Source organism: Triturus cristatus, chromosome 5_1, assembly GCF_964204655.1.
Source record: "Triturus cristatus chromosome 5_1, aTriCri1.1, whole genome shotgun sequence".
In the NCBI taxonomy this organism is placed as follows: domain Eukaryota; kingdom Metazoa; phylum Chordata; class Amphibia; order Caudata; family Salamandridae; genus Triturus; species Triturus cristatus.
Window position 1 is genome coordinate 404,153,105 of NC_140587.1, and position 25,662 is coordinate 404,178,766.

General features: G+C 47.2%; 1 protein-coding gene across 15 annotated transcripts in view; it reads left to right on the forward strand.

The window, feature by feature from the left end:
- Positions 1-25,662, forward strand: part of UBR5 (ubiquitin protein ligase E3 component n-recognin 5) — a 2,036,132-nt gene that overhangs the window by 446,419 nt on the left and 1,564,051 nt on the right. For all 15 annotated transcript variants that reach the window (XM_085605144.1, XM_085605147.1, XM_085605145.1 and 12 more), the window contains one exon: positions 9,825-10,009. In XM_085605144.1, the coding sequence (XP_085461270.1) occupies positions 9,825-10,009 (185 nt within the window). The remainder of the gene's footprint in view (positions 1-9,824; positions 10,010-25,662) is intronic.

The following is a 25,662-nucleotide window of genomic DNA, read 5'->3' on the forward strand; positions in this document are numbered from 1 at the left end:
GGAGACCATCTTTATCGAATTGGAGGCTAAGACTGAGAGTGGTCGGGGGGGGGGGGGAGAAGGGGAAGGAGGAGGCAAGTTTAGTTGGGCAGCCAACTCTCCCCTATAGTGTGGATGTTGTTTATCCCGGTTTCATGTTGAAGTATACACTCTGGGTTGGCATCATAATTAGATTAGGGCGAAGTCCAGGTCTAAAGTGCTTCCTATCTTATGGGTGGCCGATCTCTTTAGTGTCGTATTCACTATATCCTGTTCAATTAGTCAATCTATAGAATCTAGATTATTTGACTCCTGCACGTCTTGAATTACTTTGAAGTGCTTGGCTGATTCAGGAATGTTGTGTTTGATACAAATTGTGGATTCAGAAAAAGAATGTGAGAAGGCTCATAACATTCAGATTGTCTGCTATATACTTTGAGTAAAATGTTGGCTTTAGATCGTCCATATTCCCCGCTTCCTGCTGGAGCCTTTCAGCCCTTATATTATCAGATCTAACTATAGAGAGACACTGGCGTTTGGTTCTGATCCAATGAATCACTATATTAATTAAAGAATCTTCATCTTCTCTGATTCCCTGGTTTAATCTCGGAACGTTTGTCAAGAAGACGTTGTATGTAGTGGGCTTACACTTGTTCGAATGGAGGGGTGTTGGATAGATGTTCTGTAGATGGCAATGTCCCCCACCCTCCCAACCACTAATTGGGTTTTGTCCTAGTTCATCTTGTCTTAGTGATTTCATTCTTTTTGGGTTGTGGGGATCAGGAGGAACTCTGTTGTATCTCTCGTAACTAGGAAAAGCGGGCAAACCAGGAAATCCATCTGGAACAGTCATGTGCTTACTCGGCCTAGATGGATAAGGAGCTGTACTGGCCGAGTGTTTAGTCTACTTTATTGGGTGCTTTGCAGAGTGTTTAGGAATTGCTCCAGGTGGAAGCCCTGGTTGCACGTTTACTGTAGCGATAACATTTGGTTTCCCACTAAAGTGTTTGCTGCAAACTAACATGTTGCTCTTCTCAGTTGGGATAGTGGGCAAACCCTTGGCTGGCCCTCATCTGTACCTGGATAGACTGCTGCTGGAGCTGAGGACACCGACATAATGAGGGTAGCCCAAATCACACCGAAGGTACCATATAGCCAGCCCAAATCCTACTGGGACCACTATGAGCCCAGTAATTAGTGACTCTAAGTAACTCACCAATGCGCCTTGCCTGCATTTGCCCATCATACGCCCCAGAATCACTAACTAATTCAGAACTAGCGGACTACCTCAATGTGTTGGATGGAATCAACAGTGCACATACAATAAACTCCTTGGCTGATAGAGGCTAGAGGTGCCACCTAGAAGTTGGAATCTGGCTGGGCTTTTTTTTGTCTTTACCATGGCATGCATGCTCTGGCCCTGCCCCTCACTGCCCACTACAACACAAAAGTTACAGAACTCGTAAAAATAATCTCACTTCTGAAACTCAAGAAATCAAGAAAGATCCCCTCCAGAGCCTGGTTCAACAAAGACCTGAAAAATCAAAGGTGACAACTCCGTTTAGCTCAAAGAAATTGGAGACAACAACCATCAGAATCCAATCTCTCGCTCCTCCGGAATGAACACCAAAAATTCAAAAACACATCTTCAAAGAAAAATCTGCCTTCTTCCGAGACAAACTTGACGGGTCTAGGAACAGGCCTATTCACCATCATCAAACAAACCTCCCCTGTGCCCCATCATTCAAGTAGCAACTCTTCAGAGTGCTGTGTAGAATTCGCCACACTCTTTGCGGAAAAAATATCGAGCATCTAACTCTCTCTCGAGCCATGCACCTTCCCACCCTGCACTAATGATTCGCCCGGTGGGAAGGGCTCATCCATAACCCTTCCATCAATGAATGGGTGCCTCCCCCTCTCTCCCAACCTGGCACACCAACCTCCTCTCCTTGCAACTGAAAAACAATGCAACCTTGTCTAAATTAAACTATAACCCTGAAGAAGTAGTATTACAGTTACGCTCCGGCATGAAGCCGCCATCTCAAATCTCGGACTCCCTTCCTGCTGCATTGGACCAAAATCATCAACTCTTCTATCAAGCTACTCTGTACCAGCTCCCCTCAAACTCTGCCAAGTCACCCCCTCATCAAAAAATCAGACACCGACCAGTACAACCTCATTAACTACAGACCTATAACCGACCTTCTCGCCAAAACCATCAAAAATGTGTGCTTGTCCAACTTAACAACCATATCGAAAGATACAACCTGCTTGACACCTTCCAATCCGGGTTCAGGAAACGTTGCAACACAGAGACTGCTATACTAAACATCATGGACGCCCTACACAGATCTTTGGACGATGGCCAGGCCTGCCTCCTAGACCTTCTGGCCACCTTTGGCACCGTCAACCACAGCATCCTCCTTAACATACACTCAAAACGGGCAGGCATCAACGGGACTGTCCTTCAGTGGTTCTCCTCCTTCCTAAGACAACGTTCGAAGCAAATCAAACTCCACCTCAAAAGCAACACCTGTCTCCCAAGGAGTCCCTCAAGGGTTAATCCGGTCTTCCACACTATTCAACCTGTATATGCAACCCTTTGCAATGATCCTGAGGCAAGCTAGAATAGACTACCATGTATATGCTCATGACACCCAACTCTAAATGAAGTTTGTCAGTCAAAGACATCCAGTACCTAAATAACTCTCTTCCCAGTTCAAGCTTGATTGACCTGCATCCACCTCAAACGCATCCCCAGCAAAACTGGACTCCTTCTCATCCATCCCAGAGAAAAATCCTTTCCCGTAGAATGCTGGCTCAACAACTTCACAGCTTTAAACTGCAAACTGTCCATCTCCAACTCTGTTAAATCCCTGGGGATTACACTAGACTCCCACCTAAGCAGGAAAGACCGTATCAATGCCTTTGCAAAAAGCGCATTCTACACGCTGAAAATTATTTAAAAAAAGGCACACCCTTATTTCCCAGCAATTACCTAAAGACAGTGGTATGATCCTTAGTGTTACCCAAGCTAGACTATGACAACACAATGGTTACGGGCGCCCCAAAATGTTTCCTAGCCCCACTGAAAGCCACTCTCCATGTTGCGCTTAGACTTGTATTGGGGAAAATGCTCATTGATCACATCACTCCCACCCTCAAACAACACAACTGGCTACCAATCGAGGCAAGGGTCATATTAAAAACTGCCTGCATAACCCACAAAGCACTCTACAGTGAAAAGCCAATCCACCTCACGAATATACTGTCAAAAGGCACCCAAAAGAGAACACTATGAAGCTCAAAGAGACTGCTCTTTGTCCCTACAAAATTTAAGAGAGCGAGAAATCATGCATCCGCTCCTTCTCCAGGAATTTGCCAAAGATCTGGAGCTCCCTGTCCTGCGACCTGCCTGAAAATCAACTGTTCCCTCACTTCAAAAAGAAACTAAAGCTTCTCCTCCTCAACAAATACCTAAACCCACCTTAAAGCTCCTGTCTAGCCTGCGTACTCCCTCCGCGATCCCTCAAAATAAATCTGTGCACCACTAGCCGGGGGAAATCTGTGCCTCTTGTTCCCACCCATATCCACAACAGGCCTTATGCCCAGCTACCTCAGACTTACAATGCCTGCCTTTACTTCAGTTCAGTCTGTTTTTTCGTATGTGATACTATGTGTTTTACTGTTCTTATTTTACACCACTGGTAATTTTGCACAATTTGCAGCTGTGCTCTGCAAAGTGCTATGTACTGTGTGTACTATATCTACCTCAAAATTGTATTGGGAATCTTCCCTCAATGTCTTTGTACACCTCGTCACATAATGTCACCACGTATCTATTTGTACCCCAACTGTATCTTACATAATTCGGCTTATGCAATTTCCTACCTTGTATACCTTATCACTTTCTATCACACTGTATCTGCATGCATTCACTCCAAATGTATCTCAAGTATATGTTGCTAACTCTGTGAAGCGATCTGATGCCCTCAGGTCAAATTTGCGTTATAATAAACTCAATAAATACAATAAATAAATATCTTGTGCCGTGTCATGTTTTCACTTTTTAGAGCACCTTGTCACACAGCCTGCAGTGACAGCCTGTATGAGTTTGGTGCTGGGTCCCTCAGAGTGGCAAAAGATATGCTGCAGCTTTTCGGGATCCTCTTTAGTAAGTATGCCCTAAGTACCAGGGGTAACAGTTAGAAGGAACTTACAGAGGTGCTAAAGGTCTGGCCAGTTGGAGATGAGCTGTCCAGTTCTCTTGTTTTGTGAAAGAACACTGGAACTGGGGACCTGGTTAGCAGGAATCCAGTACACTTCAAAGTTGCATCAAATACCAGGCAAAAAGTGTGTTTGGGGGGGGGTTACACTGCAACAAACCTCCAGTTTTCTAAAGTTCTAAAGTTCTCAATCTTTTGTCGCCGCATATGTCTCAAGTGGCCATCTGGAGTTGTAGTCTCCAGACTTTCCTCAGTGGATCTAGTGCATTCCCTTCCAGTATTTGTCAGAAAACAGATTGTGCTCCGTCTTTCTGTTTTTTTCCCCCAATTAGAGAAATGTCTGTTTGGCCATCCCTTCACCATCACGTGACCTGGATGTCATGTCTGCTTTAGGTTCCTCACAGTTTTTGGTGGGTTCAGATAAGTTGGTGTTTGGGGAGGTAATTAATGTTGTGTCCAAAAGAGTTAATGGGCGTGAGGCTGGGACGGCATAGTAGGGAAAAGGTCATTTGGGGCCAGATATAAAATGGCCAACTTCTAAGGACACTGGCCTTTGTCAGGAAACTATACTTGAGAACTGACAGCCTTAGGAAGAGAAAGTGAAACGACGACTGTAAGAAGCTGTCTCTGTATATACTATACCAAAATAAGGTATAGTGTGCACAGAGTCCACTGGATCCCCAAAGGCTTACAGAGGTTAAAGGAGATAACACCTTACTCTCCATTTGTATCACACACTCCGACTGAATCCAGACCAATCGTTTGTATAAAAAGTTATTTTGTTTTATTTTTAGAACCAAGATTGACTTAGTAGCTGGTAAGTTAAACCCTTCATACAATGTTATTTTTCAAAAGACCGTGAATACTGATTTGGTAGGAACAGGTAGATCACTTTATCAGTTGAGTTGGAGTGCTTTTGGATTACTTTGTGATTACTTTTCTAGTTTGGCATGAAACACATTACTTACACAGTTTAAGCAACACAGGACATTGGTAAACAGGTTAAATCTGGTGAAGTCACGAAGTTGCTTTTGCTGCAGTACTAGACAGTTCAACACTTACAGGAATTTGCAGAGAAAACTCACCATTCAATTCGCTGGAGAAAACAAAGTGTTATGTTTTCAGGTAAGTAAACTGTTCTGGAGTGGGAGTTTTGGAGGGGAGAACGAAGGTTCCCCAAGGTTCAGGTTGGCACTCAAGGGTCACCACCAGCGGCAGTAACTCGGCCGGGTCCAGAGTGCAGGTAGTCAATGTTAGCCAGTGGGGCTAGGGAGGCACCTTGGTTGGCGGGCTGCTCACGGGCAGGCCACTTGGTCTTGGGAGCCAAGCTCCTAGGGTTAAGATAAAGGCAAAGGGGGTCCCAGGTTGGCACCAAGTCCACACCACCAGCGGCGCAGGTGTAGCTGGGTGCTCAGTAGGTGATCAGGAGCCCAATGCCTTTCATTGGGGGGTCAGTCACGGAAAATGACTGTAGGCTGGAGCCAGAAGACTGGAATAAGGAAGCCAATGACTGGATGAAGGGAACCAATAACTGGAGGTGGAGGATGAAGATGAAGAGTTGCTGGTCACCGTTGGTCGGGTGTCCTTTCGTGTCGGATTCTTCTCGTCTGTTTCGGTTGGGGGTCCCTTCAGGATGAGGTTGCAGGCGTCGAGGAGAAGGCCGGTGGAGGTCGTCCAATGCTGGAACATACTAGGTTCGCGGGGGGAGGAAGGGGACCTCACTGGGGTGTTGAGCCACTCTGGCCGTGTTCGTCTGGTGCAGAGTGGTAAGGACTTGCGCATCTGGCTGGATCTGGAGTCCTTGCTTGGGTTGCTGTTGGACAAGTCCGGTATCCACGGGAGATCAGATTTCTTTTAGGAAGGCAGTGCAGTTCCCCAGGTTTCTTGGAGGCCACGGCAGGTTCAGCTCGCAGGGGTTCTGAGCAGGAGAGAAGCCCATAGATCTAGGGCCAAAGCTGCTATCGCAGTCCTTTACTGCAGCATGGCTCTTCGGTACTTCTTGTCACGTCAAATGTGAAGAGGCAAGGTTCAGGGGTGCCCCTAAATACTAGATTTAGAGGATTTACAGGAGTGTGCAGTTGGGGACAAATGGGTTCCTTCCCTGGGGTGTCTACATCTCCTAATGCCACCCTCCAGTGGAGGGGGGGGCATAGGCCTTTTCCTGATTGGAGAAATCTCCCCATCTACAAGATGGCGGGGGACTGAGATGTGGCTTTGTTTCGCCTCCCCCAACTGAGGGGTGGGGTCGGGAAAAGTGGGCGCACACCTCTTCCTGGCTAGGTTTTCCGGTCGGCTCTTGCACCCAGAATGGGGTTCAGAACCTGTGGGACCCAGTTGCTGATAGTTGCAAAAGGATGGGGGCAGCTAACAAAGGCGGCAGCCCTTTGAAGCTCCCTCTTCAAGGACTCTTCCCGTCCTAGGGGAGGAGGCATGGCACCTCTGCCCAGGATGTGCTTCATTTACAATGTCTAAGAATAAGCTTAGACACTGTAGGGGTACAGGGCTCATGCACCGGTACCCTCACTACTGGCAATGTATATCCAGCTAGAGGGTTGACTGGCCTATAAGATAGGCAGTGGTTTGTAGGCATGGCACATGGGATGTTTGACATATGGACGTCACTTTTCTCTGCACCACAATATGCAGCCTGCAATAGCAGTGTGTGTGTTAAGGTACAGGACCTCTAAGGGTGGCACAATAAGTGCTGTAGTCCTTCGAGGCCTTCTCTGGTTACAGGGCTCTTGGTACCTAGGGTACCTTTTACAAGGGTCTTACATGTGGCCAGAGAGGTGCCAATTTGGGGGTATACAGTACAGTTTTAGGGAAAGAGCATAGGCCCTGGGTACCTGGTTGGCAGGAACCCAGGGCACATTTAGTCAAGGAGCATCAACATCAGTTAAAAGGTTTGGGGCAACCATGCGAAAGGGGCACTTTCCTACAGTAACCATTTCGGTACCATTTGCAAGATGGATAGCTCGGACAATGCAGTTGTCACAAGAAGGCTGGCGTACAACTGGGGAAAAAAGCCCTGAGCACACCAGAAGGAAGAAGGGAGGGAGCCACCCTAATCTTCACAGCTAATGTCCCATTAAGTGACCTGGTGTCAAAGAGCTGAATTCGAGATCAGCCGATCTCGATTACTGTAAGAACTTCTTTTTTCCGCGATGTGTCTTAATCGGTGTTATGAATTTTCATGGCGATTCATGATGAAAAAGTCTGTGATTCGTTTTACCAGGGATAGAGCAATGAATGCAGGATCATTTCCGATTTGGTTAGGCATCTCCCCCGATGGCGTGTGTGGCAATCTCGAATTCAGCTCTTCCAAGCTTAGGTCCTGAGGAGAACCCCACAAACGTATCAATTGGACTCGAAACGCGTTGACCATTAGATGACCTCGCAAGTTTCTCTCTAAAAAAACGCACTGTCAGACCTACTTTTCTTTATCGTTTCATCCTCAAGTTGCAAAAAAGGAACACAAATTTGCATCTTTGTGTTCTGAACAGTACACTGCTTGGTCTTTTGCCCTCCACAATTGATGGTTGCAAACATATTGGAAAATAACGTTGGGCTATATGTGTTTTTTTTTTTTAGTTAATGTTTTTTGTATTGTTTTTTGTTTGTCCTGGTGTTTGAGCTAATGTGGTGATGTATATAGGTTAAAAACCTTCAGTTTGTAAAATTAGGTGTCAAATTTTGTCTTTTTGTCGAGTGTCAAGCCAAATCATGTGTTTATGATTTAGTATATGTGGTTTATATGGTTTATGTGAAAAATTGAATTTTGTGGTGTGTTGATCAATAAGTGATCTCTCTAAAATTTTGATGGATTTGAGACATCATTTGGTACAAAAATAAAAATTAATTTATAATTTGATCACAACGAGTCCGTGTGGTCTAACAAAAGAATTGTGAACTAATCATCAGTATTGGCATCTTTTTGTTTCTGACATTGAATCTTGTAATTTGGCACCAGTTTAGCTACAACTCCCAGAACAGTGCATGTAAATTCTTAAGAAATTCCACTGTGCGGTCATATTATACAGCAAAATAGAAAAGATGTGTCCATTATTGTTGCAATCTACACAAACGGTCCTTGGAGTTTGCAATACAAAGTATGTTACTTACTGTACCAACTAAAACCAAGGATAGCCTACACTTGGATAAGGGTACACCTACCTACAGTAGCTGTTTACCTGCAAAATAGGGAACACAGGTCAGTTTTCAAAATCACTGTTTAAGACTTAATGGAAGGCTTACAAAGATTTGCTTCCAAGAATGCTACCAGTCCTGTCTTAGGACTTAAGCATAGGACTTAGCATTGTCATTAGGCCAATGCACTCTTGCCCAATGTTGTTGCTTTCTTGGAAAGTGGCCTTCCTCATAGAAATAATTTCCCTTTGTAGGGAAAGTGTAGTGCAAGCTTTAACTGTTGATGAGCCATTTATCCAAGCGCACATAAAACAGGTTTTGCTCTGAGACATCCTCATTGATCTTCCATGTAAATCAGTTGATTTACCATCTTTTACTATCGTCCACAGTCTGTTGAGGCATGGGCCTTAAGCACATTAAGATTTCTTATACACTGCACTAATCCTACAGAATTGTTCCTTAAAACAAAGCAGTTCTTTGTAGTTTTTGGCCAGCCTCATCTGGAAAAACCTATCTCCAAAGTGTGCCGTACTACATGGATTTTCAAATGAATTCAGGTTTGCTGTGCTAAAGCCAAAGGCAAGCCATTCTCTACCTGTAGCACATTCAACCTGCAAAAGAGGGAGCCCCTGTGGCTTTTATAGGCAACATTCTGCTTGCAGACACCTGTTAAGCTGTTGCACATATTCACTAAGCATTACTGTGTTGACTATCATGCCTGACAAGAAGTACGGTCGGTTAAATTATACTTAAAACGTTGCTGCCAACATCATCTGTTGCTGCTTACAATAGACCGCTTTATGGAGATGGGTACAGCATTATAGTCTGTGCAGCACATGCTGTAAATTGAAAGCTTTACTTACTTTTAACAATCTGTTTGCAGCTTGTAGTGCTTTAGATTCACAGTCGCCCTTCTACCTCCCTGCAGTCAAGCTTAGGGCTTGACCCTCTCTCTTAATAGATGTATACTCATCTAGGAGAACCCTTGGACTTTATAACTTCTCATCTTTAAACCTTTGCATGTAGTGGGAAAGCACAATTTGAGATGCAGTCTATATCCTGGTGCATTGTGCGTTTCTGAGAAGCATCACAAGTCACTGTGAAATAGAAACCTCTTAAAAAATAATGCTTACAACATTCATGTTCAGCTCTAGATGGCAGTAATGTCACAGCAAGAGTGTGTACAACACTAAAAGTGGCACACCAGATGTTCTAGTTAAGTAACATTTTCCATTTGGGAGGCTTTAGGATACGATGACCACTACTGGCTAATTTCAATGATTAAGCATGAATCTTCTGGTATTTTATGTTTTATTGTAAGAAAGAAAATGCATTTTGTTTTAGAACCGGAATGAGTTGACTTTAGTGTATTGCTTAAAACTGTCTCATAGATGATAGCAGTTTGCCACTGTAATGAATTCCAATAGCATGTCAGTTTCTAATTTTAGCATATAAATTATTTTCATTTGACAGGTGTGCCTTAGAAATAATCCACTTTATCATGCTGGAGCAGTTGCATTTTCCGTTAGTGCTGGAATTCCTAAAGTTGGTGTCTTGATGGAATCGGTTTGGAACATGAATGACAGCTGCAGATTTCAGCTTCGTTCTCCTGAGAGCTTAAAGAGCATGGAAAAAGTCAACAAGACTACAGAAATCAAGTAGGTCTCCATTGGCTAAATATTTCTGAAGTAATGAATCCTTGTGGGATTAATTTTATTTTTAAGCACAAATGGGTCTAATTTATATTACAGTTTTGTAGAAATCAAAATAGTGTGCTTTGTTTGAAGCCTTAAGTTAGATGTCATTACCTTTCCACCACTCAGTTATACGTTAGGAGAGAATTGAAATTGAAATAACATGTGTACTCTTTTTGGTAAACTCTATGTTCGAGGCATATGAGCTATAGATCGTATACTTGTGCATAAGTCACCATCTGGTGTTGGGCTCGGATGTTTGCACTTTGTTTTTGTCTTGTAAGAAGTTCTTTTTAGTCACAAGATAGGTGTCTCCTCCTTGGGATCATGGTGCACCTGGGCATCAACTCCACCCTCAGATTGTTTTTTTCCGCCATCGGGTTCGGATGTAAACTGTTGCGCTCAGGGTTGGTGTCGTACTCGATACCCCTTAGACGCGCAACCCCTCACCGCTCGACGGTATGGTTACGATCGTGTTCCCATTTGACACGCATCCAAAGTATTCAGAACTTCGATTCCGGTCGTTCATGCATGCCGTTAGGCCCATCGACGCCATCAGGCCCTACAGTCAATAGTAAGAACTCCATTTAAAAAATGCCCCCTGTGTGGTGCCAAATTCCCACACACTGATCTCCACGAGGTCTGTAACCTCTGCCTCTCTCCAGAACACGAGGATAAAGACTGCGAGGCATGTGCTTCCTTCCAATCAAAAAAGACCATATGTGATCGTCTGGCTCGACGTCACCTAATGTTCCGACCAACGGCTTCGGCACCTGACGTCATCTTCGATGCAAGCCCCAAGGCTCCACAACAACAGCAAACCGAAGATGAGGACAAAATTCAGAGTCAAGAGACCAAGACCCCTCCTAAAGCTACAGAGACTTAAGTCAAAGCACCATTCGTAAACAAAATCCTCGGTGCCGAAGAAAGACAAGGGCTCCGAAGAACTGTTTCACCCAGATCCACCGGGTCCGAAACAAAATACTCTACACATTGACCCTGTTACAGGTCAGGTGTCCGCTTTGCCACCTAGAAAGAGGAAATTGGACACATCAGAAGCACCTGAGCTACCCTTAATGAGAAAGCACTTACAACTGTGCCACTTTCTCCAACACACTCTCCGCTACCGCCTTCACAGGATGATGAGGATGCCTTGAGGGATGGGGGGGGGGGGGGGGAGGGAGGGAGGGAGGGAGGGAGGAGACCCCACAAGGGGATAACGACGAAGATGACATCCAGTGTATTCCACCACCTAACCCATGGGTGTATTATGATGAGGCCCTCTGAGAAAGTGCCATCTTTCTTGCATGGTATGCCCCCACTTTTTGCTGAATGTAATTTGACTAAGTGTGCCCTGGGCCCCTGCCAATCACGTGCCCAGGGCATATGTTCCTAACCTAAAACCCAAATTGGCAAACCCTGGCCACATGTCAGCCCCTGGTAAATGGTACCCAGGGCACTGTGACCAGAGAAGGACCCTAAGGGCTGCAGCACTTATTGTGCCACCCTTAGAGGCCCTGTACCCTAACACAAACACACTGCCCTTGCAGGCTGAGTGTCTGGGTACAGGACAAAACAGAGTCGACATGGCACACATCCCTGTGTGCCATGCCCACAACCTACACTGCCCTGGCATACATCAGCCACCCCTCTAGCTGGGTGCCCTATGCCAGTGGTGTGGGCACATGAGCATGAGCCCTGTGTGCCTGCAGTTCCCAGGTCCATTCCTGGGCACTAAGTGCAGTGCTGCCATTTAAGAGTATATGGTGCTGGGAGATCGTCAACACGAACTCCAGAGCACCAAGATGGCTTCACTGAAGACTGAGGAGTTTGGTATCAAACTCCTCAGCACATTAAACCTGCACTGATGCCAGTGCAGGATTTAATGTACAATGCACGACAATCCACGGCTGGCATGAAGGGCTGCCTAGTCTGCCACACAGCAGACATGTTGTTGGACCCCTGGGTAGAGAGCCATCCGCTCTCCTGGGCCTGCAACAATGCACATCCTGAGCGATGTGCTAGGTCTTTTTCCCCAGGATAGGCAAGGGGAAGCTTCAAAGGCATGTCGCCTTCGTGAGCTTCTCCAGGCCACTTGCTGTACCCAGCAACTGGCCCCTACCGGTTCTCAACCCCCACTCTGGCAGGAAGTCTGGCCGCAAACTCCAAGGAAGGGCAGGGGGTGTGCCAGCCTTTGCCAACCCCACCCCTCAGGTGGGGGAGGCGAGGTGAAGCACGTCCCCGGGCTCTCGCTATCTTGAAGATGGGGAGTCCTGCCCAATCAGTACTAGGCCACTGCCCCCCTCCCACAGGAGAGTGGCAGGATAGGGGATGTACCCACCCCAGGGCAGGGACCCAGTGGTCCCTGCCCTTTACCTACCTGTAACCCCCCTAAAGTTAGTATTTAGGGGCACCCTGAACCTTCCTTCCTTAGATTCCAGATTCCAAGACAGCAAAGAAGAGCAAGAAGAAAGAAGACTTGCCGTGCGGCTGCTAAGAAGAGGAAGACACCAACTGCTTTGGCTCCAGCCCTACCGGCTTGTCGACCTTCCAACCTGCTCCTGCTCAATCCCGACACCTCTTGTGGCCGGCAACCTCACAAGCCTTGGAGGACCTGGCTACATTGTGACTGAGAACCTGGGACTCCCACGAGCAGTGGCTCTGCTCAAAGCAAGTATCTAACCCCTGGCATCAGCCCGGAACCACGAACCCTGCACACTCTGCACCCGCCAAGCCTGGCCTGTGCTGGAGTGGACAAAGACCCCGAGGACGTCCCCCCGGCGACTGTGACCCTGAATCCGGCACCCAAGGACCCACCTCGACGCTCCTGGCGATTCCTGCAGCCTCAGAACCAGGGACCCCCCCAACCGCGATCAAAAGAGGGTAAGATTTCCCAACACCAAAAGGCACCCCTGCACCAGGCGTCCTGCGGCCCCATGGGCCAGACTCCTGGGTACCTACCTATCCTCCAACTACCCAACTTACCTCTCGAAGTGGTAGTCGCACCTGAAGAATCTTCATTCCCGAGCTTGCAGCCTTTGTTCGTCCTTGAGCTTTTCCATTGCAATCCATTGAGCCTGGGAGACCCCGGGAGACCCCGGAGTCTATGCTCAGAACCTTAACTCTGCCAGTCGAGTACTTACCCAAAAAGCCGATAACTCACTGTTCGAGGCATATGAGCTGCAGATTGTACACTTAGCATAGATCGCCATCTGGTGTTGGGCCCGGATGTTTGCAGTTTGTTTTTCTTCTTGGACAGTCTTTGAAAGTCACGAGTTCGGTGACTCCTCCTTCGGTCCGTACTGCGCATGGGCTTCGGCTCCATCCTCATTGTTTTTTTCCGCCATCGGGCTCGGATGTGATACTTCGTGCTCCGGCTTCGAACTTCTACGGTTCCAGCCTCGACGGAAAATCCTCGTTCTTCGACTTTCTTCATCAATATCTTCATCTCTCGAAGTGGCACTTTTCTCCATTCCGCGCACCGGCCTTCGGGCCCTCCTCGACTCCGGTCCCGTCCGATGGAAAGGACTCCGTTCAAAAAGTGCCCAAAATGTGGGTCTAAATTTCCCCACACCGACCTCCATCAGGTGTGTAACCTTTGCCTCTCTCCAGAACACAAGGCTAGAGACTGCCCCGCCTGTAAGTCTTTTCGATCAAAAAAGACCATCCGGGATCGAAGAGCTCGACGCACCATGGCGCACTCATCGACCGCGGCTCCACCGGATATCTTCGGAGACGACACCGGAGCTTCGGGGCAAAGACACACCGAGCAGGAGGAAGACGTCGTCAGCGCTTCCGAGGCCGACGACTCCGACGTGGAGGACATCACACTGGCGCAGCGGGTCGTGAGTACTGTACCCCCTCCCACCCCCGCGCCCAAAACCAAAGAGACTCAGGTTACACCCTCGCCTGCAGGCCTGGGTAAAACCAAGCACACAGCTTCTATCACCCCACCTTCGGGCCCGGTGTCGAAGCCTCACAAGTCTCACGGCAGCTCGGGCTCGAGCCAGCCGACGCCTGGTGCCGATAAACACCGTCCGGCACCGAAGAAAGTGACGCCCAGCTCGACTCCGAAGCCACCGGTGCCGAAGCCTGGACTCTCGGTGCCGACAAAACACAAACACAAATCCCTCGGCTCCGGCGCCGAAAACTACTTTGACGCCGAAAAAACCGGAGGTTCCAAAGAGGCATGGCGCAGAGAAACCAAAATCCTCGGCTCCGAAAACATCGGCGCCAGCGGACGATTCGGCGCCACTGGACCTCTTTACACCAGATCCTTTTCAAAAGACCTTATCTAAGGATCCAAAGACTGGGCTATTGATTTTAGCTGTCAAGAAAAGACGTCTTGATACGCCAGCTCCTCCTCCACTGCCCAAGCGGAAGGACTCTGCTACTTCTCCTCTCAGAGTGCCCTCCTCCTCCTACTCCTCCACCTCTTCCCCCTCCTCTTCCCCCTCCCAGGTCTCCGCCACCCTTGCATCATCATTCCCCGACCCCGTCCCCAGATCCGGATTACGGGGATCCAGATTATGACCCGGCGGACGCCCCAATGGACCCCAGACCCCTGGGAAGATTACCAAAACCCTGACATACCGGATGTGCCTCAGGACGACCTCTACCCATCCAGGCCATCTCCCCCAGAGGACTCACTAGGGTTTCACCACTTAGTGCAGAGAGCAGCACACTACCATGGGGTGGAAATGCATAGTGAACCAGTGGAAGACTACTTCTTACTGGATACATTTGATATTCAGGATAAGTCCACAGCTATCTTGCCCATGCTTAAGGGTGTCACCAAGCATGCTGCAGAGGTGTTCAAAGACCCTGTCAGGGCCAGGGTCTTAAACCCTAGAATAGAAAAAAAGTAAAAGGCGGCACCCACAGACCCTACATACATTAAGGGCCCTGCTCCCTTAGATTCCCTAGTTGTGTCCACAGCTAGAAAGCGGTCTAACTCCCGGTCCTCCGGAGAGGCCCCACCGCCAGATAAGGAATCCAAACTTCTAGACGCGTCTGGCAAACGCACCGCCACGCAAGCCGCAAACATCTGGCGCATTGCGAATACACAAGCGCTGCTTGCGCGTTATGATAGAGCACACTACGATGAGCTTGAGGCTCTTATGCAGCACCTCCCGGAAAAACACAAACGTAAAGCTCATGACCTGATACAGGAGGGAAAGCTAATCACTAACCCCTCCATTAAATGTGCCCTCGATGCAGCCGACACTGCTTCTAGAGCCATAAATACTAGTGTCCTGCTTCGTCGTCATGCCTGGCTCAGGATCTCAGGGTTCAAGTCAGAAGTCCAGGCATCCATACTAAATCACCCCTTTGACCAACAAAATCTCTTCGGGCAAAAGGTAGACTAAGCATTAGAAAAAATGAAAAAGGACACAGACACAGCAAAGTCTATGGGGGCATTACAATCACAAACCCCTAAACGCTCCTTTCGGCGCTCATCCTTTCGTAGCACAGGCAGAGGCTACTCCACCGATAGCGCCTCTACCTCCTACAAGTCCCCTCCTCAAAATACCTTCTCAAAGGGCTACCAAAGGGGTGGTTACAGAGGCAACAACAATAAGGGCAGGGGCAAAACTAACACCACCCGTTCTGCCACCCTGCCCGCACAATGACTTCCCTCCGCTCCCCCCAGACCATCCCACTCTGGTCGGGGGCAGACTACAAAACTTTATCCACGCATGGGAGTCCATAACATCGGACAAATGGGTGACCCAAATTATTCGGTCAGGGTACTGTCTCGAGCTAACATCTACCCCACCCAATATCCCACCAAGGCACCGTCCAGTGTCTCAAGAACATTCCACACTGCTCAAACAGGAGGTGCTCTCCCTCCTCCAAAAACACGCTATAGAGCAGGTCCCCGTCAATCAGCAAAATCTAGGGGTCTACTCTCTGTATTTCCTGATACCAAAGAAAGACGGGACCCTGAGGCCCATTCTGGACCTCTGGCCTCTAAATGCATACATACATTCAGACCATTTTCACATGGTCACCCTACAACAAGTCCTCCCGCTCCTCTCTCAAGGAGACTTTCTCACTACCTTGGATCTGAAAGACGCATACTTTCACATTCCAATACACCCTTCTCACAGGAAGTACCTCAGGTTTGTGGTGGACGGTCAACATTACCAGTTCACAGTTCTCCCCTTCGGGGTCACCACCGCACCACGGGTGTTTACCAAATGCCTAGCAGTTGTAGCAGCACACCTCAGACGTCAACATATTCACGTCTTCCCTTACTTAGACGACTGGCTCATAAAAGCCGCGTCCTACAACCAATGTGTGCAACATACCAACAGCACCATCCAACTGCTCCACCAGCTAGGCTTCACGGTGAACTACCAAAAGTCCCACCTCCTACCATCTCACACAAAGCAATATCTCGGGGCCACTATAGACACCTCCAAAGGTATTGCCTATCCAAACTCCGCCAGAATCGCAAGCATACAAGCCTTGCGCCAAACGTTCCTTCCTCAACACTCTCTTCCAGCAAGAGTGTTTATGAAGCTCATAGGGATGATGGCATCTTGCATCTTCATAGTGCCCCATGCAAGACTCCACATGCGTCCACTTCAAGAGTGCCTAGCACAACAGTGGAACCAGGCCCAAGGACAGCTGACGGATCTGGTGTTGGTGGACGGCCGCACCCATCACTCTCTGCAGTGGTGGAACACCACAAACCTTTCCAAAGGGCGGCCGTTCCTGGTCCCGGTTCCTCAGGTGATTCTAACAGCGGACGCATCGCTCTCCGGCTGGGGAGCGCACCTCTTACACCTCACAATGCAAGGTCTATGGACGCCACAGCAAAAGTCGCTCCACATCAACCATCTGGAGCTCTTGGCGATCTTTCTAGCCCTGAAATCCTTTCAAAAACAGATTTCGGCCAAAGCAGTCCTCATTCGCACAGACAATATGACTGCAATGTATTATATCCAAAAACAGGGGGACACACACACTCCCCAGCTCTCCCGCTTAGCCCAGAGCATATGGAGATGGGCAATTCCTCAAAACATCTTTCTCCTGGCACAGCACGTTTCAGGCGTACAAAACACCATGGCAGATCTGCTCAGCAGACAAACGCAACAACTACACGAATGGGAACTGCATCCACAAGTTCTTCGCCCATTCTTCCACAAGTGGGGGCATCCTCGGATAGACCTCTTCGCCACCCACGAAAACAAAAAATGCCCAAGCTTCGCCGCCAGATACCCACACCCATTGTCCAAAGGCAATGCGATATGGATGAACTGGTCAGGCAAATTTGCATACGACTTTCCACCTCTCCCGCTAATTCCATTAGTGGTAAGGAAGCTACAACAGCACTCCCTCACACTCATTCTGGTAGCTCCAACATGGGCCAGGCAGCCGTGGTACACCACACTACTACAGCTCTCAGTGGTACCACATCAAAAACTGCACCTGTCCCCATGCCTCCTAACTCAGAACCATGGAGAAATCAGGCACCCGGACCCAGCTCAGCTCAACCTTGCGATCTGGCTCCTGTAATCTTAGAATTTGGGTACCTTAACCTTCCCCCTGATTGCATGAACATTATCAAAGAAGCCAGACGTCCTACCACTCGAGCATGCTATGCCGCAAAGTGGAAGAGATTTGTTGTTTACTGTCGTAACAATACAATCAACCCTTTAGATGCCTCCATACAACACATCATATGCTATCTACTCCATCTCCAAAGGTGTAACCTGGCATATTCATCCATACGCCTACACCTAGCAGCGATTGCTGCTTACCTACAAAACAGACAGCATTTATCACTGTTCAGAGTACCCGCCATTAAAGCCTTTATGGAAGGCTTTAAACGAGTAATTCCTCCCAGGGCACCACCTTCCCCTGTATGGAATCTAAATGTAGTTCTTACAAGGCTAATGGGTCCGCCCTTCGAACCAATGCATAAATGTGAGCTACAGTTCCTCACCTGGAAAACCGCTTTCCTCGTAGCTATCACTTCCCTTAGAAGGGTTGGTGAAATACAAGCGTTCACTATACAGGAACCCTTCTTACAAATACATCACAGCAAAGTGATTCTTCGTACAAACCCAAAGTTTCTGCCCAAGGTAATTTCCCCCTTCCATCTCAATCAATCGGTGGAATTACCTGTTTTTTTCTCGCAACCTCAATCTGTTGCGGAAAGGGCTCTACACACACTTGATGATAAGAGGGCTTTACTGTACTACATACAGAGAACACAACCCTTCAGAAAAACTAAACAATTGTTTGTTTCCTTCTCTCCACCACATAAAGGCAACCCCATCTCTAAATCAGGGATAGCTAGGTGGATTGCAAAGTGCATACCAATTTGCTATCAAAAGGCAAAAAGAACATTAGTCGTGGTGGCTGGAGGGGGTCTGGATGGATGGCCGGGAGGGGGGGTTTCCAGTATCTTGAGAATAGTGGCCATGCCCTCGGGGTTACCTTGGGCTCGGACTTCTCGGACCCCGGTCCCTCCCAGGGAAGAGAAGAAGGGGTTGATGCGGGCACACTGACGGGGGGGTGGGGGTAGAGAGGGTGGAGGGTTGGGGGTTTAGGGGGGAAGCACGGATTTCTCCTGATGTGTCCACTGAGGATTGGATCCTTTTGGTTTTCTCTGTAGTTGGCTTCATTGCGTTGTTTGAAAAACTTTAATAAAAATATTTCAAAAAAAAAAAAAAGTAAAAAAGAACATTATCTGTTCCACCTAAAGCCCACTCTACTAGAAAGTTAGGGGCTTCTATGGCTTTTCTAGGTAACATACCCTTAGATGACATCTGCAAAGCAGACACATGGTCAACACCGCACACCTTCACAAAACATTACTGTGTAGACGCGCATTCCAAGCAACAAGCTAGTGTGGGCCAGGCTGTACTAAAGACACTTTTTCAAACCGCTGCAACGGATACTGGTGGTCGCCGCTAAGGTTGGGTACTGCTATATAATCTATGCTAAGTGTACAATCTGCAGCTCATATGCCTCGAACGGAATATGCTACTTACCAGTATGCATTTGTTCTTGGCATGTAGAGCTGCAGAGTTGTAGACGCCCACCCGCCTCCCCGGCTACCTGTATCCGTTCCAGTCCATCTTATTTAGATACAACACACATGGGTTTCTCACTGTTATTACTACGCTCCATCATTTCCCTGTTGGCGAAAAACAATCTGAGGATGGAGCCGAAGCCCATGCGCAGTACGGACCGAAGGAAGAGTCACCAAACTCGTGACTTCCAAAGACTGTCCAAGAAGAAAAACAAACTGCAAACATCCGGGCCCAACGCCAGATGGCGATCTATGCTAAGTGTACAACTCTGCAGCTCTACATGCCAAGAACAGATGCATACTGGTAAGTAGCATATTCCTTTCTTCCTTAGGGTAACATTGACTGGTTTCTCTTGAAATTTCTTCTAAGTGTTGAGTTTCTAAACTTTAAAATATTCACCTAAAATCAACCGAGTAATGAAAACAGAGATACTCACCTGTTATTATGAGAGATCCCAGTGCTGGAACTTGGTGTCCAGCACTGACCCTGAAAAGTACTTACGACCGTACTTACCACTAACTCAATTTTCTCCCATAGGAAACCATTGACTGTTTTTCTGTGAAATTTGTTATAAGTGTCGATTTTTGCAAATTACAAATATTCTTTAAAAATCGTACCAACTGTAAAAACTTAATTACTTGCCTGTTTTAGATAGATGTCCCAGTACTGAGCCTAGGAGTCAGCACTGGATTATAAAAGTAACGAGAACATACTTTACCCGTAACTCGAATTTTCTTCCATAGGAAACCATTCACTGTTTTTCTGTGAAATTTCTTCAAATTGTCGATTTTGCAAACTTATAAATATTCCTTAAAAATTGCCTGTATAACTTAAACGAAGTTTTTCAACTGCTTACAGGTGGTACACTAGTGCTGGATCCAGGATCCAACACTGACCTAGAAAAAGTAACCATAACCCCACTTACCTGCTAAGTGAATTTCCTTCCATAGGATAACATTAGTAATTTGATCAGAAAAAGTTTCTAAGTGTCAGCTTTCAAAATAGCAAAATATTGCTTAAAAATCACAACAGTAACTAAAACGTATTTACTAGTTTTCTAGAACTGTCCCAGGACTGAATCTGGGATCCAGTCCTGGAGTTAGAAAAGTAATCCTGAAAGTAATCAATTGCATATAACTTAAAATTCCCATTGAGCTCAATGTATTATTGTGTTTGAAATTGTGTTGCCTATTGCAACAAACTGAAACTATTGCATTTCAAGTCAATTGCCTCTTGCAAAGTATTTAACTAAAGCATCTCATTCTGAGAAAGTATATGTTGATGCCTATTGTTGGTTCTAAAATAAAACAACCATATATTTTTATCTACAAACCATTGGCCTAGAGTTCAGTTCTTGAGTGTGTGAGACCATTTGCTGACTGAGTGTGTACAAGTTTTGTAGAGCGTGAACTTAGCCTTAGCCTTTGCTTTACACTGTCCTCTGATACTGCCTTACTGCTCGACCAAGCTACCACTTTAGAGAGTAAGGTTATATCTATCTTAAGCCTCTGCCAAGCCTCTGGACTCTGTACACACTTTAACTATTTGGGAACAGTATTTACAGATCCACTTCCCTACATTGGTGGATCAGCGGTGGGATACAAACTTGCATCTGTTGGACTACTTGGTTACCATCTGATCACACGACAGAACTCTTAAAATTGCCTTTAGAATTCAAATTGGTCTTTTCCAAAATACTAAGTCTTGTCAGGGCCTTGTTTAAGTCCCATTAGAATTTTAGAAAAATAAGTCACTATAGTCAGGGTAGAGGATTAGAACTGTCAGGTTAGAATGACTCATATAAACCCAGCTATTAGTGAAAATAATAACATGCAGGACCTGGTGGAGGAGCTCGACCTCACACTTTACTTACACTTGTCTTTCAAGGAATTGAGGTACCGATGCAAACTTTAAAAATGTACCAATGGGCCTGCATCCAACCAAACTAGGGCTCCAGGAGCTCTTGGCTGAGTATGCTAAGGACCACCCATCTGAACATGGTGATGGCCAGTCAGATGTGGAAAGGGAAGAGGAGGAGGAGGAGGATAATAACCCCCCTCCATTAATCCCTATGGAGGAAAGGGCCCCCATACCCTTGAATCCAAGTATATCAGCATCTGGGAACCTAGAGATCACAGAGGTGAACCATGTCCCAGAGAGTTCATAGGGGGACCCACCAGTGAAGAGGACAGCTTTTTAGCAAATTTGGCCAAAAGGTTGGATCTAGAGTCCAGGCTCCTGGCTCTAGAAAAAGAAAGGAGAGAGATGGGTTCAGCACCCATCAATGGTGGGAGCAATAATAACAAGCATTGGCATAGCCAATAGGTCTCGCCTTTGGGACCTTATAAGTGTTTAGCCATGTAACAGTTGCATAACTAAATACTTATAAGGTCCCAAAAGCGAGACCTATTGGCTATGCAGTGCGGCCGCGAAAATAAGTGATCGCGATCACGATCAAACATCAAAGCGGCCGCTAAAGTGAAAGTAATCGCGGTAAAGCGCGGCGCGCGCGCCCGCGCACATGCACTGTGGCTCCAGGCTGGCCTGGTAGCACTTTTTGGAGCCCTTTCAATAAGTCTCGCCAGACCAGCGCATGCGCTGGGTCAGGCGAGGCCTAAAAACAAGGATAGGGAGGAAGTTTCTGATCCTGAAATCCCCAAAGGGATTGTCCCTAAATTTGAGGAAGGTGATGACATCACCAAATGGTTCACAGCCTTTGAGAGGGCTTGTCAAATAAGAAGAGTAAAGGGGGGCACTCCTGTGGGAACTGTTCTCTGGTAACTGCAGAGACAGGCTTCTGACCCTCTCTGGGCCAGATGCAGGGTCCTATGACCTCATGAGCAAGACTCTGATTGAGGGATTTGGGCTCACTACTGAGGAGTATAGAATTAGATTCAGGGGGGTCACAAAACCCAGGCCCAGTCCTGGATTGACTTCGTAGACTACTCAGTAAAGACACTGGATGGTGGCTAGCTGGACATGGTGTGCGTGATTTTCCTGCATTGAACAATTTGTTCATGAGGGAACATATATTATGTAATTGCACAAATGAAAAGTTGCATCAGCATTTGGTAGACCTAGGTCTAATTTCTCCCCCAAGAATTGGGAAAGAAGGCAGACCACTGGGTCAAGACTAGGGTGACCAGGACAGCCACGGGGGGTGACCAGAAGAAGGTGGTCACAAAACCTCCCCAGGGGAAAGGTGGTGAGAATTCCCAAGATAAAAAGTCTGAGTCTTCCAAAGGGCCCCAAAAACCTGTTCAGGGAAGTGGGACCCAAACTACTTCCTATGTGTCTCAACCCTATAGGGGGAAGAACTTTGATCTCTTAAAGGCCTGGTGTAATAACTGTAAGAGGTCAGGACACCTAACTGTAGATAAATCTTGCCCCCACAACAAAGCCCCTAAGGCACCCAGTACAGCTACTCCTGGGGCAGCAAGTTTACAGATGGGATCAGAAGTGTTCCCTGAGCAAATCTGGGAACACACTGAGGCAAGTCTAGTCTCACTGGGGGAAGTGGAGTTTGCCACTGTAGCTGTGTGGCCACCCAACTTAAAGAAATATTTGCAGTACCCCTGGGTGAATGGAGCTATGGTAGAAGCTTTGAGGGATACAGGTGCCAGTGTCACTATGGTGAAAGACACACTGGTTTCCACTGAGCAATATTTGATTGGGAAAACTTACCCAGTCACCAATGCTGAGTGTCACCACTAGTCATCCCATGGCCATGGTGACATTAGGTTGGGGGGGAGCAAGAAGAACGAAGACCTACCGTGCAGCTGCTAAGAAGAGGAAGACGCCTACTGCTTTGGCCCCAGCCCTACCGGCCTGTTGACCCTCAAACCTGCTCCTGCTCAATCCCGGCACCTCTTGTGGCCAGCATCCTCACAAACCCCGGAGGACCTGGCTACCTTGTGACTGAGCACCTGGGACTCCCACGAGCAGTGGCTCTTCTCAAAGCAAGTATCTAACCCCGGGCAACAGCCCGGAACCGCGAACCCTGCACACACTGCACCCGCCAAGCCTGGCCTGTGCTGGAGTGGACAAAGACCCCGAGAATGTCCCCCTGGCGACTGTGACCCCGAATCCGGCACCCAAGGACCCACCTCGACGCTCCTGACGAAGCCTGCAGCCTCAGAACCAGGGACCCCCCCACCCAACCACGATCAACAGAGGGTAAGATTTCCCGAACACCAAAAGGCACCCCTGCACCATGCAGCCCCCTGTGCCCGACTCCTGGGTACCTAACTATCCTCCAACAACCCAACTTAACTCTCGAAGTGGTGGTCACACCTGAAGAATCTTCGTCCCCGAGCTTGCAGCCTTTGTTCGTCCTTGAGCTTTTCCATTGCAATCCATTAAGCGCCCGGAGGCTCAAAAGCACCCTGCACCCAGCCACCTGAGTGGCACTGGCAGTGCAACTTCTACTCCAATCTACTTCCCCATTTGCCCTGAGCATGTGACCAGGAGCCCAGCTCCCACAGCTGCATGGGCTGCTAGTCAGCAGCCACCAACCAAGTGCCCCCTGCCTCCCATAGGATAACATTGGGCCTAACTCACTCTACACCCGGCTGTCCCTGTGCCGCTGAGGGTGTAACAGCTGTACTTACCTGACCCTTGGAGACCCCTGAGTCTATGCCCAGAACCGTAACTCTGCCAGTCGAGTACTTACCCAAAAGCCGATAACTCACTTTTCTTCCATAGGGTAACATTGACTGGTTTCTCTTGAAATTTCTTCTAAGTGTGAAGTTTCTAAACTTTAAAATATTCACCTAAAATCAACCGAGCAACGACAACGGAAATACTCACCTGCTATTAGGAGAGATCCCAGTGCTCGGTCTTGGTGCCCAGCACTGATCGTGAAAAGTACTTACTACCGTGCTTGCCACTAACTCAATTTTCTCCCCGTAGGAAACCATTGACTGTTGTTCTGTGAAATTTCTTCTGTCTATTTTGCAAACTTATAAATATTCCTTAAAATCGCCTGTATAACTTAAACGCAGTTTCTCAACTGCTTACAGGTGGTACACTAGTGCTGGATCCAGGATCCAACACTGACCTAGAAAAAGTAACCATAACCCCACCTACCTGCTAAGTCAATTTCCTTCCATAGGATAATAATGGTAATTTGATCAGAAAATGTTTCTAAGTGTCCACTTTTAAAATAGAGAAATATTGCTTAAAAATCACAACAGTAACTAAAACGTATTTACTCACTCGTTTCCAAGAACTGTCCCAGGACTGAATCTAGGATCCAGTCGTGGAGTTAGAAAAGTAATCCTGAAAGTAATCAATTGCATATAACTTAAAATTCCCATTCTTGTGTGTGTGAGACCATTTGCTGACTTGTGTGTACAACAAATGCTTTACACTGTCCTCTGATACTGCCTTACTGCTTGACCAAGCTACCACTTTAGAGAGTAAGGTTATATCTAACTTTCGCCTCTGCCAAACCTCGGGGGACTGTGGACTCTGTACACCCTGTACCTATTAGGGAACAGTATATACAGAGCCACTTTCCTACAGTGCCTAATCTGGCTTGTTTTTTAAAAGGGACGCCAGTGCCATGGATAATTCCCACCTTTCCTTTGCTTTCTAACAGCAGTTATCTTATTTTGAACAACCAAGATAGCTGTGGTTTACGGGCAAGGGTCCCGTATTAAGTAATAGTTTTCCAGCACGTAACTTGTTGTAGCAATGTGCTTTTTCCACCCCCGCATGGGAGTGTATATAGTTTAATTTGGCCTTCCATGCCCACTTTGAAGACCGATTTCAACAAATTGAGCAGGCTAAAAGCTCTATTATTCCAACAAGAAGTGGCCCTCAGTTCGGATCGTGACACCTTCAAGTTACAGGTGGCTAGGACATCTAGCGAGATACAGTCCCTTCTGAACACTAACTTCCCACTTCATTTTGGGTAGCTTATACATTAGGTATTCAATGCGTCTGACACTAAAGGCCTTGCACATTTTTTTAAGCGTGTGGGATCCGGCCTTGTGACTTTCTTTAGGACGATATTTGGAGTAATACAGGCTTTTATTCATTGTATGTTTTGTAGCGTCTTCGGCGGATTCCCTTTAAAACTGGCGTTAGCTGGTGGATTCCTGCTTCTTCTGTTCCTGTTGCGCAATGGCTGCTCATCTTGTAGTACTGCACAGACCAGGCCAATTGCAGCTCTACCCTGATCGAATGCAGCAGGTTTTTGGATGCTTGCCATTAGCAACACTTAGAGTGAATTATGTAACTTTTCGCTTTGCCTACTTTACATGCGTGCAACCAGTCTTCAACTGTCAGTGATGCCCCTTCTATTGGGCTATGAATTTGTGCCTTTGTAATACATCCTATCTACTCCCGGATTTTCACCAGTTGATGGGTCCCTTAGAGGCTCATGACTAGGCTTGTTCTGGGGATGGCCGTATGGTGCATGCTGCAGTACTTGGAGTATCAGCTGAATGGGATATCTGTGCGGCTGCACAGAACTTTCTGCATCAGAGTTTCATCGACTATCACGCAAGTTGTCCCGTTATGCTTTTGAAAGCGTCCGATTACGAGGAGCATGTTTGT